At 36.7% G+C, this 15,513-nt stretch overlaps 1 protein-coding gene across 4 annotated transcripts in view; it reads right to left on the bottom strand.

The window, feature by feature from the left end:
* LOC131063486 (DNA mismatch repair protein MSH4) overlaps positions 1-15,513 on the bottom strand; it is a 223,565-nt gene that overhangs the window by 52,223 nt on the left and 155,829 nt on the right. For all 4 annotated transcript variants that reach the window (XM_057997313.2, XM_057997312.2, XM_057997315.2 and 1 more), the window contains exon 15: positions 310-373. In XM_057997313.2, the coding sequence (XP_057853296.2) occupies positions 310-373 (64 nt within the window). The remainder of the gene's footprint in view (positions 1-309; positions 374-15,513) is intronic.

Genomic DNA, 15,513 nt, shown 5'->3' with positions numbered 1-15,513 from the left:
TCCTTTAGATCTGAAAAGGGGACATGACACAAAACTAGATGGAGATGGATATGCACCACAATATTTATGTTAAATGCTGCTCTAATAGAACACAATTTAGACTATAACCTTATGCTTTTTCTACAAAAGTAAAAAGATAATTTAAGCATGAAAATCAAAACATCTTATGTATATATTCTGTAATTGATGTTTTCAAATTCTTATGAGAATATTGATTTGTATTGAAAACCAATGTATAGCCTAACGTAAAATCAAGGCATAACTATCAAATAAGCAATAAAATCATAAGTTGATATAGCTAAAAATGACCTTCCAAACAGCGCTCGGTTCTTATGTAACATTCTGTGGCAGCTGACTTGTTCCTAATATTTAGCTGCAAGAAAATAAGAAACACTCTAATCATGATTTTCTTACGTATTTTCAGAGACCAAAGAACACATAACTAAAACAATTCAAAAAATTATTTTTTTCTAGCAAACAATGTACTCAACACAAAAGTGAAGGTTTAAACTACACTACATATAATAGCAATTTTATTTTGTAGGAAGCAATTGTGACAAGCGTAAGAAAAAATTGCCATGCAAGAAGATACACATATGCCTATGCTTCTTCAAAACATTTATAGTTAATTACTAGTAGTTCACTGAAATTTTTTCACAAATTTTACTATTCTCTCTAGGGTATCTATTTTCCAGTAGATCAGATACTTTCATTATGTGGTCCCTCATTTGCATCATAGAGAGAGTGACTATCTAGTAAAAATTGATAAGCCTACCAGTGATCAAAAGAAAATTGTGCAGTGAAACATGACAAGTTATGAAATGAGTCTCTGATTCAACATTAGTATGTTACGAAATAACTTGCACAAATGAGGAAGATAATATGAAATATGTTGAGAATTATGTATAATAGCACAAAATAAAAAGCCACTTTGAGGAGGGGGAAATGAAAGATCCCTGATGGATCCCCTTGCTGATCAGCTGTAATTTTTAAAATAATAAACTATATTTTCTTGTGATTTTTGTTAATGGTCTTATAGAATAGAGAGAAGTTGCAGAATGTTTGCTTTCTTTTTGTAATTTTTGAATATATAAGCAAGTAATGAATAAAGAACAGCAAATAAGGAAGGAAACTGAAACAAGTAAGAACATTCAATTAAATCAGAATTGATACAAATTGTACCAGGCAGATTTCTGATTTATAATATCCAGATTATTCCCTATGCACTGGGGATGTGCTTACATCCAATAATGGCGCCAACTGAAAGGTAGATGATGAACACAAACCAAGAACACCAGCTTTGGCTGAATGAAAGTCTTCACCACTTCCAGCGTATAGTGTACCTATTGTAATAATGGCATCAAGCTGAAACAATCACGCCCCAGCTGGGAAATTCAACCACCCTGCTGAAACCCTCACCAAGCAATTTGAATCTCCACAAGGAATAGCGCATACACTCTGACCAATAATGCCAATGCCAAATGAATCCACTGCCAATCAATAGCTGAGGGCTACGTCCCAGCTAGTACCAATCATGGGGTTTGCGTCCCAGATTAAAGAATTGCTCTACCAGAGCAATATCGCACCAAACAAGTTTTCAATATGTAAAAGATAATGAGAAATTAGGTTTCCTTCTCCTTATATCTCTTTCCTTCCAAATCGAACCCTAAAGATATATGAAAAGTGTGCTTTATTATAAAGTCATATTTCCCAATATTGGGCGCCCAAGTATAGAGAAAACACCACTTTTTCAATATAAAATAACTCCAAGCACCAAAAGGACCCTGGCAAGTGAAAATCATTTAGAAAAGTTCAAGACCTTTCCAACGAGCTATAACACATGGGCATACGAATCCAGATGAAGCCAAAAACCCCTTATTACTCTGAAATGGCTATAGACATAGCCTTATTTAAAATATTAAAACAAAACTTAGGAAATATTTAAATATATTAAAAATATAACCCAAATAGCTACAGAAAGCTCGAAACACACCAAAAGCCTGAAACTAAACCTGTCACCTGTCTGTGACTGATGTCGGAAATCATGGATCAACTGGCAGTCTCATCCCTAAAATCTAGGGATGCTCCTAGAAACTAGGAAACACACCCAAATCTCCTGAAACTGAAACCAAGGAATGGCCTCATGGAACCCCAACCCTGGGCGCTGTCACAACCTCCTAAAAGTAGGAACTGCCTCCTAAAATGTAGGAACTGCCTCCTAAAATCAAGGAACTGCTCCAAACTGGTCTACTACTGCCAGAAACACCAAATCCAAACACTGAATATCCTGACTGAGTCTCTATCCACCATTGCCAGCCTACAAGACTCCATAAAAGGCTAACTCACATGTCTCTGCTAGACAGAGCTAAAGAGGGGACATGACAGGAAAACCTCCAAAAATATCCAATGAGAACACACTTCACAATATGATGATAAAATAAGGCTCACTACCTCCTATATATACCCTACTTATGCCTAGGATATCAACTTTGGCCGACCTAAATATGACTATATAGGCGTAAGGCTGACCTAACTAACTAAATAACATTGTAATAATAATAATGACTTAATTACGGGTTAATGTAGCCACAAGACAGCTACTCATAATCATATATATACTCTAGGATCAAGAGTGTAGCATGCCCCCTTTCTTTAGAAAAGCATTGTCCTGAATGCTAATGATGGCAGGCTTGCAGGTCTGATATACACACATTCCCTGCTAGCCAAGTCGGCTCATCCAACTCCCTTCATGTCGCCTCTCTGCCTTCTCCCCAAAACCTGTCTTCTTCCTCTGCCAATCAGCTGCCAAAGTAGGACCGACCCACTTCACACACTCTTGTGCAATGACAGACCTTTTTTTCCTTCAATCCAAATCCCATCGATCTCTCTTCAAAAATAGAATTGATCTGCCCTTCCCTCTTTTCCCTAACCGATCCCTCTTCCACGTATTCCATTCAGTTAGTTTCACTTTTCCCCCCATCCATAACTGTCAACAATCGGTTGCAAGAAGGAACCATTTGGATCAAAGGAGTCAAAATGAAAACAAACCCTTAGCCTAGAAAAACACATACAAAGAAAACAACACCAAACATGAAAACAAAAAGAGGGAGAATGCCCCTGCATCAAGCTCCTTGGGTGAGATGTTTGTGAGCATAGCTCGCAAAAGAAGTTGGATAGTAGAACTACCCTTTCAAGCTATCATCAACTTGCAGCATGCCCCCTATGCTTAGAATCAACAACCTTTATTGATTCACTTCTTTTGTTTCTCCCAGCATGTGAGCAGAATATTACCTCCTTTACATAGTGAGATTAACTTTGGTACTTATCAAACTACTTCTCCCTAGTACTCCCCCTTGCATTCGCTACCTAGAAATTAACTCCTCTTTTAAATGGAGCTTCACATTTTTGTACCTTTCCCATTCTTTGCCATGTTACAAGAATCAATTCCATCATCAGTATAAGCAAAATGTGAGAAATTACTCATGATGTTCGAAATGTTTCTTGTCTTCATTACTGCACTATGTTGTTTGGCTCCCTCATACCTCTCCATTGCATTCATTGCACATTCATGTTAAGAAACTTCAGTTGTATCAAAGGATTGTGAAAACTAAAACATTACCTATTCATCCTCTATTGTAATGTGTGTCCCACTCGCTATCAGTACAAGCCACTCTTCTTCAATGGCTCCAATTTGAAGTAATACATCATCTTCCATATTTTGTTTTATTTACTGCACACTCTGTCCATGAAGACTGTGAACAATCTTTACTACTGCCCCAACATGTCCTTCTTGCTTATCTGTTATACTATGGTTATCCTCTTCTCCTGTTGGCTGCCCTACGTGCAAATCAGCACCATTTACATCCTTGCAATACTCAGAAAAATGAAGAAACACCTTCTTAGTTGCCACTGCAACTTCTCCTTTCTCCCTGCCATCTACAAACTCTTTCCCACTTACCAACATCACCTTACCATTGCCACTATGGCTGTCCTCTTTTGGTTCTTGTAAACGCAACAAGGTATGTTTAGTTCCATCCTTCTCAATAGTATAAGTATAATTTCTACCATCATGCACTGCATTTTTGTCAAACTGCCAATGTCTACCAAGCATCACGTGGCAAACATCCATAGGCATGATATCACACAAAACACTTTCTTTATAGCTACCTATTTGAAATTCAACCAAAGCTTGCTCACCTACCAATAACTAATGCCCTTTTTGTAACCAAGAAACTTTGTAAGGTGTAGGATGTTTAATTCTCTTAAGACCTAGTTTATCCACCATTTCCACAACTAGATTATCAGTACTACCATTGTCTATAATAAGTTAGCAACACTTACCTTTAGCCTTGCATTTTGTCTTGAATAATGCTCTTTTGTGTGTTGGTTCTTGACTCTTGTTTGGTGGCTTCAACAATACCCTTTTTAATAGCAAAGACTCTCTTGTCTCAGGTGCTTCAATATGATGAGAAGGTGATCCCACACTTTATTGATCTGCTTGCACAATCTGATTTCTTTATTCATTCCTTGTATGTCCTTGCAGGAACATAGGACACTCCCAACTTTTATGACCAACATACTGATTGAACATAAAACATTCACTCAAGAAACCTCTTCCTCTTCCTTGATAACCACCTCTTCCAAATTATCTACCTCCTCTGTTTTGATAGCCTCCTCTTTCTTGATTGGTTGGTCCAATAGAACTAGTGGTCCTCTCATCTTGATATTGTTGTTGTTCTATATTAGCATATCATCCTCTTCCTCCATAGTCTCTTCCTCTACCATTTTCTTGTTGGCATTCCTTTCTCATAAGCTTCTTCTTTGCCTTAATGACAAACTGATAGGCTTCTTCAAGAGTTCTCAGGGACACTAAACTCAACTTATCCTACAGATTATATCTCAAACCATTAAGGTATCTCGCCACCTTTTTCATGTCATCTTCACTATGGCCTGATCTAATCACCAACTTGTAAAACTCTTCAGTACATTCTTTTGCTGACGTATCTTTCTACTTAAGGTTTTGCAATATTTTGAATAGATTAGTTTGGTAATCGGCTGGAAGAAACATAGCCTTCGATTTGGCAATCATCCTATCCCAAGAATTTATCTTCTCTTTATTCCTCTTTCATCTTTCTGACTGAACATAATCCCACCACATAGCAACATGGCCTTTCAGCCTTGTAGAAGCAAACTTGACTCTTCTTTCTTTTGCAACCCCTTCATACTCAAAATATGTAATGTCCCATTTTTGGGACATTAAAAAAGTCAATTAAATAATTAAGTTTTAAGTTTTCATATTATATCAGATTTAATGACAACTTAATTTAATTATTTAATAGAGCAATTAAAGTGGCTTTTTATGTCAACAAAGAAAGATAAAAAATAAAAAAGTCCCTTTATTATTGTTATTTCCCTTTTGTAAAACTAAATATAAAAGTGGGAAATATGAAAGAACTTCTGGAAGCTTCTTGAGGAGTTTTCACAGAAGGCAGTTTGGGGCTTCATTTTGGGTATGCTTATGGATTTTGATTTGATGAATTCGTCTGATGCTTTGCATTAGCTGAATCTTTGGGGACACAAACCCTCAGCAGATTGACAGAAAGGGCTGGACGAAACCCTAGCTCTTCCTGGGAGTGGATTCGCAGTGGAGTCTACATCTGCACCAAATTTGTGAAATCTCCTCTGGAGACAAATTTACAGATAAGTTAGATTATCAGATATTAAATTAATGGAGTTTGCCTGAGAGATTATATTATAAGTTTACATTCTGAAATCGGGGCTTTAATTATTATTCCAGTAGTAATATCAAGAGGACTGATTCAAATGAAGTTTATTTTCTAGCCGTGAGATGTTTGTGTGTTGCGTGATTCTCTTCCTTAGTGTTGGAGTGGAATCTTATTGATGCCTGAAGGAAGTTGCATATTCTTTAATTCAATTGCAGAAAAAGGGAAGCTCAGTGAAGTATTCTCCAGGCGCAAAAGACAATATATGGTGAAGGCGTGGCATTAGCGGACAAAAGAAACACAAGTCAAATGGTACTTCAGTATTACTGAAGACAAAGAGAGTCGTGGAAAATAATCATATTCAAACCATTTGATTGAGGAGCCGCAGAAATAAGGAAGAGCTGAGTAGGTAGGCACGTGGAGTCAAAGGTTTAAAAGAGACCAAGTGCAAGGAACAAAATAAGGGACAGAGGAAGATATCTAAAGGACATGGTTATAACCAATGTCGATTGGATGAGACAATGTGTTTGCCTTGAGATAGCTGGAGGTGAGTCGATTTGGATTTATTTTGTCATTATACTAAGGAATCAAAAGGGCCTTATGACTGTATGGACTTCCGCGTCAGATCAGAAAAAGACAGTGGAAGGGAACTATTTGTTTTATTTGCAAGACGTGGGATCTGAGCATACTCACAAGAAGACAAAAAGTTATATGATAATTATATCTGAAATCTGTTGTTAGACCATCAAAAGGCTATTGTACAAAAAGTTTGGGAAAAAGTTGCTTCCATTTGGTGTGTAGGAGTTTTCCAAACTTTGTGGTTGAGAGTTTTCCCTTTGTCTTTTTTTGGGCTTCATCACTATCTCTTCCCAATGCCACATCACCTTCCTTGCAAATTAAAAATCAGTATTCTATGAGGTTGACTTTTCTAATCTCTTTGCACAGAATTCAAGGGACTGCAGACTGGTTTCAAGAGGTCAGCTTATTGTTATTTATATCTTTGTTTCTGATCAGAGTATTCAAATATAGTATTACTATTCCTACGCTTGAAGAGAATTTTCTGTTTGGAGTTTCTGAGTTTTGTAATTTCAGCACAGCAGCTTATATGCAATTTAAAGTCGGGATTGATTGCTTTGTTATGTTTTTCTGTAGCCTAAAATAATATTTCAGTAAGACTAAAACTCAGATTTCATTGCAGAAAATTAGACTTATTGCAGATCGTTATTTATATTTGATTAAATGAATGATCATTTATTTTGGTTAATACCAACTCTGCAATAAGATAGATCAGACATTGCAAGCAAATAATGAGAACATCTTACAGTACATGCAAGCAAATTGTTTGACTAAATGTCTATAGCAAAGGGCAAAAATTTAGTAGCAAATTAAGGGTGGGCTATTGCAAAATATTTGTCAAGATCATTGATCCAATCAATGAGATTCTCTCTATTGAGGCTTCCAGAATAGGTGGGAACCTCTATCCTTGGCTTGGCTCCAACACTTATGACTGCTTTTATTAATCTCTCTTCAACTCTTTCCGGGTCTGCCAAAGCATTATCAACTGCCCGAGGCTCCTCTTCTTCCTCAACATCACTCACATCATCTACTACTGCTCCTCTCATCTGGGCCTGCTCCATAGCATCCAATCTTGCTGTAATCTTTTGCAACATCTCAAGAATCCCCTTATCATGACCTCTTTGACCACCTCCTCTTCTAGCACCTTCTTTGTGCATTCTTCTTGGTGGCATTCAAACCAATCCCTTATGTTCCAAGTCTTTTATGGCTCTGATACCAAATGATGGTAGGCTTGTGGGTCAAATATACACACATTCCCGGCTAGCCAAATCGGCTCGTCCAATTCCCTTCCTGTCACCTCTATGCATTCACCCCAAAACCCATCTTCTAACCTTTGGCAATCAATTGCCAAAATAGGACTGAATCACTTCACACACTATTGTTCCAATCATATAACTTTTTTTCCCCTTCAATCCAAATCCCATCAGTTTCTCTCCAAAACAGGATTGATCTACCCTACTCTCTTTTCCCTAAATGATCCCTCTTCCACGTATTTTGTTTAGTTAGTTCACTTTTTTCCATCATCCATAACTATCAACAATTAGTTGCAAGAAGTAACTATTTGGATCAAAGGAGTCACCATGAAAACAAACACTTAGCCCAACAAAACACAAAGAAAGAACACAAAACCAAACACGAAAACAAAAACAGGGACGATGCCCTTGCATTAGCTAACCAAGTGTGGATTCTTCTGAATGAACTCTTCATCTTCCCATGTGGCATCTTCAACCGATAGATTCTTCCATTGAATTAGATATTCATTGACTGTTCTAGTCCTCAGCGTCTCTGTACATGTTCAGAGAATGAACTCTGGTTCTAATATGATTCCTCCTTCTTCATCAAGCTCCAGAAATATTGTCTGTGTAGGGATGTTATTCCCTATTACTTTCCTCAAACAATAAACATTAAAAACTGAATGCTAAGTTAACAATTCGGGTACAGGTATGAGTACGAATAAGGATATGGATTCACGGGTATGACAAAAAAAATTCCTTGGGTTTGAGTACGGTTACTTCTGTACATATATATAATATAATATATTATTACAATATTATTATATATATATATTAATATACTAATATGTTTCAATATTCAATAAACTTAGACATAAAACAAAATAATTAATTAATATAATATGTTTAAAAATTTATTTTAAAATATTATTAATATATGATAATGTAAATTATAATATTAGTTTAATTTAAATATTTTTAAATATTAAATTTTAACATATTAATTAAAAAAAATACCAAATCGAATGATTTTCATTTAAAACATAAAGTATAAATAAAATAAATTTTATTTGAAAAAAGAAAAATAAAAATAAAAACCAAAAACTTTGGAAAGTTGCTAAAACAAAAATAATATACCACCAAGTTTGATTGTTAAGTTTCAATAATTTGTAATCCCCACCGGATAAGTGGAAGTGGTTGGTTAAACCACCAAGATTTGGGTTGTTAAGTCCTTTCATAATTTGTAAACCCCCCACTATAATCAGTGGAAGTGGCTGGTCAAACCGCCATCAAGTAATGCTTTCATTGTTTATGCTTTCCTCCCACTGCATAAGTGGTCGAGATGAATACTTGCTAATGCTAATGGATGTTGAATGTTGTGTTTTAAAAAATTGAAAAAATTAAAAGGGTATACTTCACCCCGTGTCCCTAAAATGTCCCCAGTATGAGGACGAGGGATTTTCGCCCAGGGACATGTCCCAAGGTAACACAGATATTTCTTGATGGATTAACAATGCCAATCTTGAAATACTCAGTGTTCCACGGTTGTTGGGGACGAGGGGACGCGGGGATGGGTTTTGGGGACGGGGAGACAAAGGGCCTAAGTTTGGGGACGACGGGGGGGGGGGGGTGGGAGGGTGGTGGTGCTGATATAATTATACATATAGTTATAGTACTTGAAAAACTAGTTGTGAAAAGAAGTATAACAGTATAAGAATTACATTTCAAATGAACTATAGGAAATTAGTAAAATTACAAAATAGCAAAATTTGAGTTTGATATGTTCGAACGGGAGACTCCTGCAAGTGTCGTTACCCCTCAAGAGACGTCTGGGAGTCTCCCAAGGAGTCTTGGAGACGTCGGATGGGAGATTCCTACAAGTCTTCTTGCCCCTCAAGAGATGCCTGGGAGTCTCCAAAGGAGACTTGGAGACGCCAAGACGTCTCCCAAGGAAACTTGGAGACGTCAAGATGTCTCCCAAGGAAACTTGGAGACGCAGAGACGTTTCCCCGTCTTTGGCGGAGCTTCGGTGGCGGTGGCGGGACGGTGGGAGATGTCGCGTCCCCGTCCCCCCTGTTAAGGATATAGCTTCATTCGGATTGAAGCAAGTAATATATATAATGACATTGAACGAAGGGTCATGTCCCCGTAGGGTCATGACTCTATGTAGCATAAGCCACGTAGAAGTCATGCCCCTACGTAGACATGGCTCTTCATCCTTTTATTTATAGGCATCGACACTTGCTGTGAACGGAAACCAATAACTATGGCAGTTTCACGAACCAGCAAGTTGTCGATATTATCATAGAAGATTAATAGTTAGAGTTATATATATATATATATATATACACATCGGAGGTAAAACATACTCATTGCAGTGATCTTATTAAAGTCTATCCTCACTAGATATTACCAGACTATTGTATTATCTATCTTTGATCTAAATTCCTTAACATGGTATTAGAGCCACGTTGGTAGAGAAATAATAAAATAGTGACACCTCTTTTCTAAAAAAAATTCAGACTTGCGCTCAGAATCAAAGGAAAATCAATCATGGTGAACAGTGTTAGAGTGGAGGATAGACTCGAAGGCGCATCCAACTTCGTCTCCTGGAGAATTCGAATAACAGCAATTCTTCAAGAACTCGAACTAGATGCATACATAGAAGAAGATACTAAGATGCTGGAAGACGAGCCAGAGAAAACAACCTGGAAAAGACACAACAACAAGGCTAAGAAAATCATTATTGATGCTGTTAAAGATCACATTCTCCCAACCATCTCAAAACTAACTATAGCTTATGATATGTTCAAGACCATTCAAAACTCATATGAAATAAATAATGCAAGCACATTGCTCACTTTAAAACAGCAATTAATGCATATCTACATGAACAAAGGAGAAACAATCACATCCTATTTCATGAGGATTTCAGAATTAAAAGACCAATTGTCAACTATTGGGAATAATATAGATGATATGGAGCTATCTCTAATAGCACTTAAGGGATTACCATCCAATTGGGAATCCTTTATTCAAGGCATTAGTGCTCGTCCGACACTACCAAAATTCGATCAACTCAAGAATGACTATACTCAAGAAGAATCTCGACTAATCACAAGAGGATTGGGTCCAAACAAAGGGGGAGAAATTCAGGCACTACATGCTAACACAAGCAACAAAGGGAAGAAAAGGAAGTTCAAACGGAAGAGAGGAAATAATCACAAAAGAAAAGACTTCTCCAAGATTCAATGCTACAAGTGTGGTAAATTTGGACACACTCACATGCTCTGCCCAGATAGAATGAAAGCTCAAGCAACCATAGCTAAAGTCAAGGAAATAGAGAATCCTCTATTTTTCTTAGCCTTATCAAGCGAACTAAACTCAAACAAACATACGTGGATAATCGACAGTGGAGCATCTCGACACATAACCAGTTTTAGAGATCAATTCAAAACCTTTGAAGGCCACTCAACTGAAGAAGTTACAATAGGAGACAATTCTACCTATCCAGTGAAAGGAATTGGGACCTGCTCAATTCAATTAAGAATAGGAGTTACATTACAATTGAAAGATGTTCTCTTTGTACCAGGTATCAAAAGGAATTTGGTCTCTATTTCAGGACTAGCTGATCAAGGATATCGTGTCACCTTCCATGAAGATAAAGCTCTACTCTGGCCTAAAAACTCTAACATAAAGAATGCTATTCCTATAGGATCTAGAGATGGTAGTTTATTTAAATTATGTAATACTCAAAAACAAGCACTAAATCATGAAGTATCAAACTCTAATGAAATTTGGCATACAAGATTAGGACATCTTCGATTTAGTGCCCTACCTTCTATAGGAAAAATTACCACAGGATTACCCAATCTAAAATCTGATCATGTTGGAACTTGTAAAGGATGTGCTCTAGGGAAGAACTCAAAAGGGTCTTTTCCCTCAAGTGAACACAAATCAAAATTTGTACTAGAACTTGTCCACACTGATTTGTGTGGTCCAATGTCATTACCATCACTAGGGGGATTCTTGTATTACGTGATATTTGTTGATGATTACTCTAGGAAAACTTGGATCTATTTCATAAAACTCAAAGAATCAAATGAAGTGTTATTGAAATTTAAAGAATTTAAGGCCCTAGTGGAAAATCAAACTGGGAAGAAAATAAAGACTCTAAGATCAGATAATGGGGGTGAATATATCTCTGAAAATTTTAAAGAATTCTGCATTTCTGTTGGGATTAAGAGAGAGTGTACTGTACCTTGTAATCCTCAACAAAATGGAGTTGCAAAAAGAAAAAACAAAACCATCATCGAAGCTGCTAAAGCCATGATGCATGATCAAAATATACATATCTCATTTTGGGCTGAAGCCTCAAATACAACTGTGTACATTCAAAGCAGATGCCCTCATTCAATCCTAGAGAATATAACACCCGAAGAAGCCTTTACAGGAAATAAACCAGATTTAAGCCATCTAAGAATCTTTGGTTGCCACGTGTATATTCACATTCCTAAAGAAAATAGAACCAAACTAGAACCCTCCAGGAAGAAAGTCGTATTTGTTGGCTACAGTGAAACCACTAAAGGATACAGAGTCTATATTCCAGGACGAAGATCCATTGAAATCAGTAGAGATGTCAAATTTGAAGAAGATGCTGCTTATAAACTATCTCTAAGTGCAGAAGATGATCTAACTGCAAAATCAGATGAAAATCCTACAATTGAAAATCAGAGGGAGAATAGCATAGAAAATCATGAACTTCAATCACCTAATTTCGAGAATGCTAAAAATCCTAACAACGAGAAAAGACCACTATGGGCAAGAAAGATGATTGAAGAAAATAATGTGCAACCCGATGAAATCTTCAAAGAGAATAAGAAAACAAGAAGTCAATCATGCTATGTTGCCCTCATGACCGAACTTACAAAATCTGAACCATCAAATGTTGAAGAGGCTTTAACATGTCAAGCTTGGAAAGATGCAATGATTGAGGAATACCAATCTATCTTAAAAAATGATGTCTGGGACATTGTACCTAAACCAAAAGACAAATCAGTTGTCTCATCAAAGTGGTTATTCAAAATCAAATATGCACCAGATAGTAGTATTGAAAAACACAAAGCCAGATTCGTTGCCAGGGGGTTCTCTCAAAAGGCTGGAATTGATTACGAAGAGACATTTGCTCCAGTTGCCCGATATACTTCTGTAAGAACCATCATTGCCATTGCAGCTTCCAAAGGGTGGAAGATACACCAAATGGACGTGAAGACCGCATTTTTGAATGGTGTCATTGAGGAAGAAGTATATATAGAACAACCTGAAGGCTTTGCTACACATGATAGAAATCTCTCTGTGTGTAGATTAAAAAAATCTCTCTATGGCCTTAAACAAGCTCCCAGGGCATGGTACGAAAGGATAGATAGTTATCTCTCCAAACTAGGATATTCCAAAAAATGAAGCAGACTCTAACATATAATTCAAAATATCGGATGGTGACATGTTAATACTTGTTCTCTATGTTGATGACTTGTTGATAACAGGAGAAGATCACCTCATTGCAAAATGCAAACAAGATCTTGTGGCTGAATTCGATATGAAGGATCTAGGTCTACTACACTATTTTGTGGGCCTAGAAGTATGGCAAAAAGAGAATTATATTTTCCTAAATCAAGGAAAATACACCACTGATATCCTAACCAGATTTGGTATGATAGATTGTAAGCCTCTATCCATTCCAATGGAAAAGAATCTTCATAAGCTCAAAAGTGAAGCAGTAGATTCAAAACCTACAAATCCTACATACTATAGACAAATTATTGGATCTCTTATGTACCTGGTAAACACTCGCCCTGATATTTGTTACGCTACCAATGTGTTAAGTCATTTCATGTGCGAACCTAAGAAGATTCACCTAATGGCTGCTAAGCATATTCCGAGATACTTGCGTGGCACTATTGGACTTGGCCTAAAGTATAAAAATGTTGAGATACAACTCCAAGGGTATTTTGATTCCGACTGGGCAGGAAGTTCCATTGATCGTAAAAGTACAACGGGGTGTTGCTTTAGTCTTGGATCAGCTATGATATCGTGGTTTAGCAGAAAACAATCAGCAGTTGCTCAGAGTTCCACTGAAGCCGAATATATGGCTGCCTCCATGGGAGCACGTGAGGCAGTATGGTTAAGGAAATTGCTAGTTGGACTATTTGGGAAGCCCCTAAACCCCACTGTGATTCACTATGATAATCAAAGCTGCATCAAACTTTCTGTAAATCCAGTTTTTCATAATCGATCCAAGCATATATAAATCCCATACCATTACATAAGAGATATGGTAGACAGAGAGCAAAGTGCCGACATATTCACCAAACCTCTTGCAAAGTTGAAAGTGGAGTACTTTAGAGGTAAACTTGGTATGACTAAATTATAATGAAAATTTCTGATATTAATCTTAATCATATGTAATTGATATATTCATGAATATCTTGAATGCAATATTGCATGTATGTGTTATGTCATGGAAGGTGACGATCTTTCATGTGATGTAAGTGTAAGATCACTATTGTAAGGTGACGACTTTCACAATAGCCTGATCTGTTATCAAGATTGACTACATTAAGTTGTTGTCCTGGAATGTGTCAGAAATCTTGATACTAAATTTGCTATGATGAGTTATTGAATTGTTATCATTAAATGATTGTTCCGAAATATGTTGGAAATTATGATTACAATCATATCATGATTGACTACATTAATTTGTTGTCCCGGAATGTGCCGGATATCATGATACTAAAATTATTTCACCTGTGATAATGACAATGTTACAATTGTCACTAGAATCAAGGTTGTAATCTGATAAGACTTCAAGTAGTTGTTGTCCCAGAGTGCTGGATATCAAATAATCCATATCTCTCTGAGATATGAAGTATTTCACTAGTAAGTGTTACTAAGTGAATGCTCATGTCAAATGAATGTGTATATCTAAAATGTTGTTCCTTAAAACTTAATTATGAAATTCAATCCTCTTTTGCTAAGAGGGAGTGTTAAGGATATAGCTTCATTCAGATTGAAGCAAGTAATATATATAATGACATTGAACGAAGGGTCATGTCCCCGTAGGGTCATGACTCTATGTGGCATAAGCCATGTAGAAGTCATGCCCCTACGTGGACATGACTCTTCATCCTTTTATTTATAGGCATCAACACTTGCTGTGAACCGAAACCAATAACTGTGGCAGTTTCACGAACCAGCAAGCTGTCGATATTATCATAGAAGATTAATAGTTAGAGTTTTATATATATATATATACACATCGGAGGTAAAACATACTCATTGCAGTGATCTTATTAAAGTCCATCCTCACTACATATTACCAGACTATTGTATTCTCTATCTTTGATCTAAATTCCTTAACACCCCCATCCTGGAAATGTCCCCGTCTCCGAGACGTGGCCCAAAAGGGGGGGGAACACGTCCCCGTGGAACACTAGAAATACTTCAATGTTTTATAAATGGTTGCTGCTTGGATTGATTTTTTGAATTATATTTATTGGTGAGAGTAATTCTGAACTAAAATATGGAATAGATTGTCAATTGATGCCTCCTACAAATGAATTGTACTCCCTTTTATATTTTCTAATTGGAGTGAGTCATACCTCTTCATCCAATCATTTCCTTTTGCAAAAGTTACACCTCCTCATAATCAAGCAATGCCTCGTTATGTTTGTTTTAATTTTAATTCTAATTACATGCTAGTTGATGCCAATCTTTAATGAATCTCCATCAATCCCTTACATATTTGTTTCCTTTGCCAAGATTAAGTGCCACAATATAATGTCATGATCTTAAATACACCGCCTAGATGATAATTTAGGGTTGTGATCTAAATTTATCAAGTCTGAGATTGTTCTTAGCATGGCGGAGGCATAACAGCCCACCCCTCCCAAGATGAAAGATGCCAACTAGGAATTGACCCTTTC

This window comes from Cryptomeria japonica, chromosome 6, assembly GCF_030272615.1.
Source record: "Cryptomeria japonica chromosome 6, Sugi_1.0, whole genome shotgun sequence".
NCBI classification, from domain to species: Eukaryota; Viridiplantae; Streptophyta; class Pinopsida; order Cupressales; family Cupressaceae; genus Cryptomeria; species Cryptomeria japonica.
Note: the sequence above shows the minus strand (reverse complement) of the source record. Positions and strands in the feature narration are given on the sequence as shown.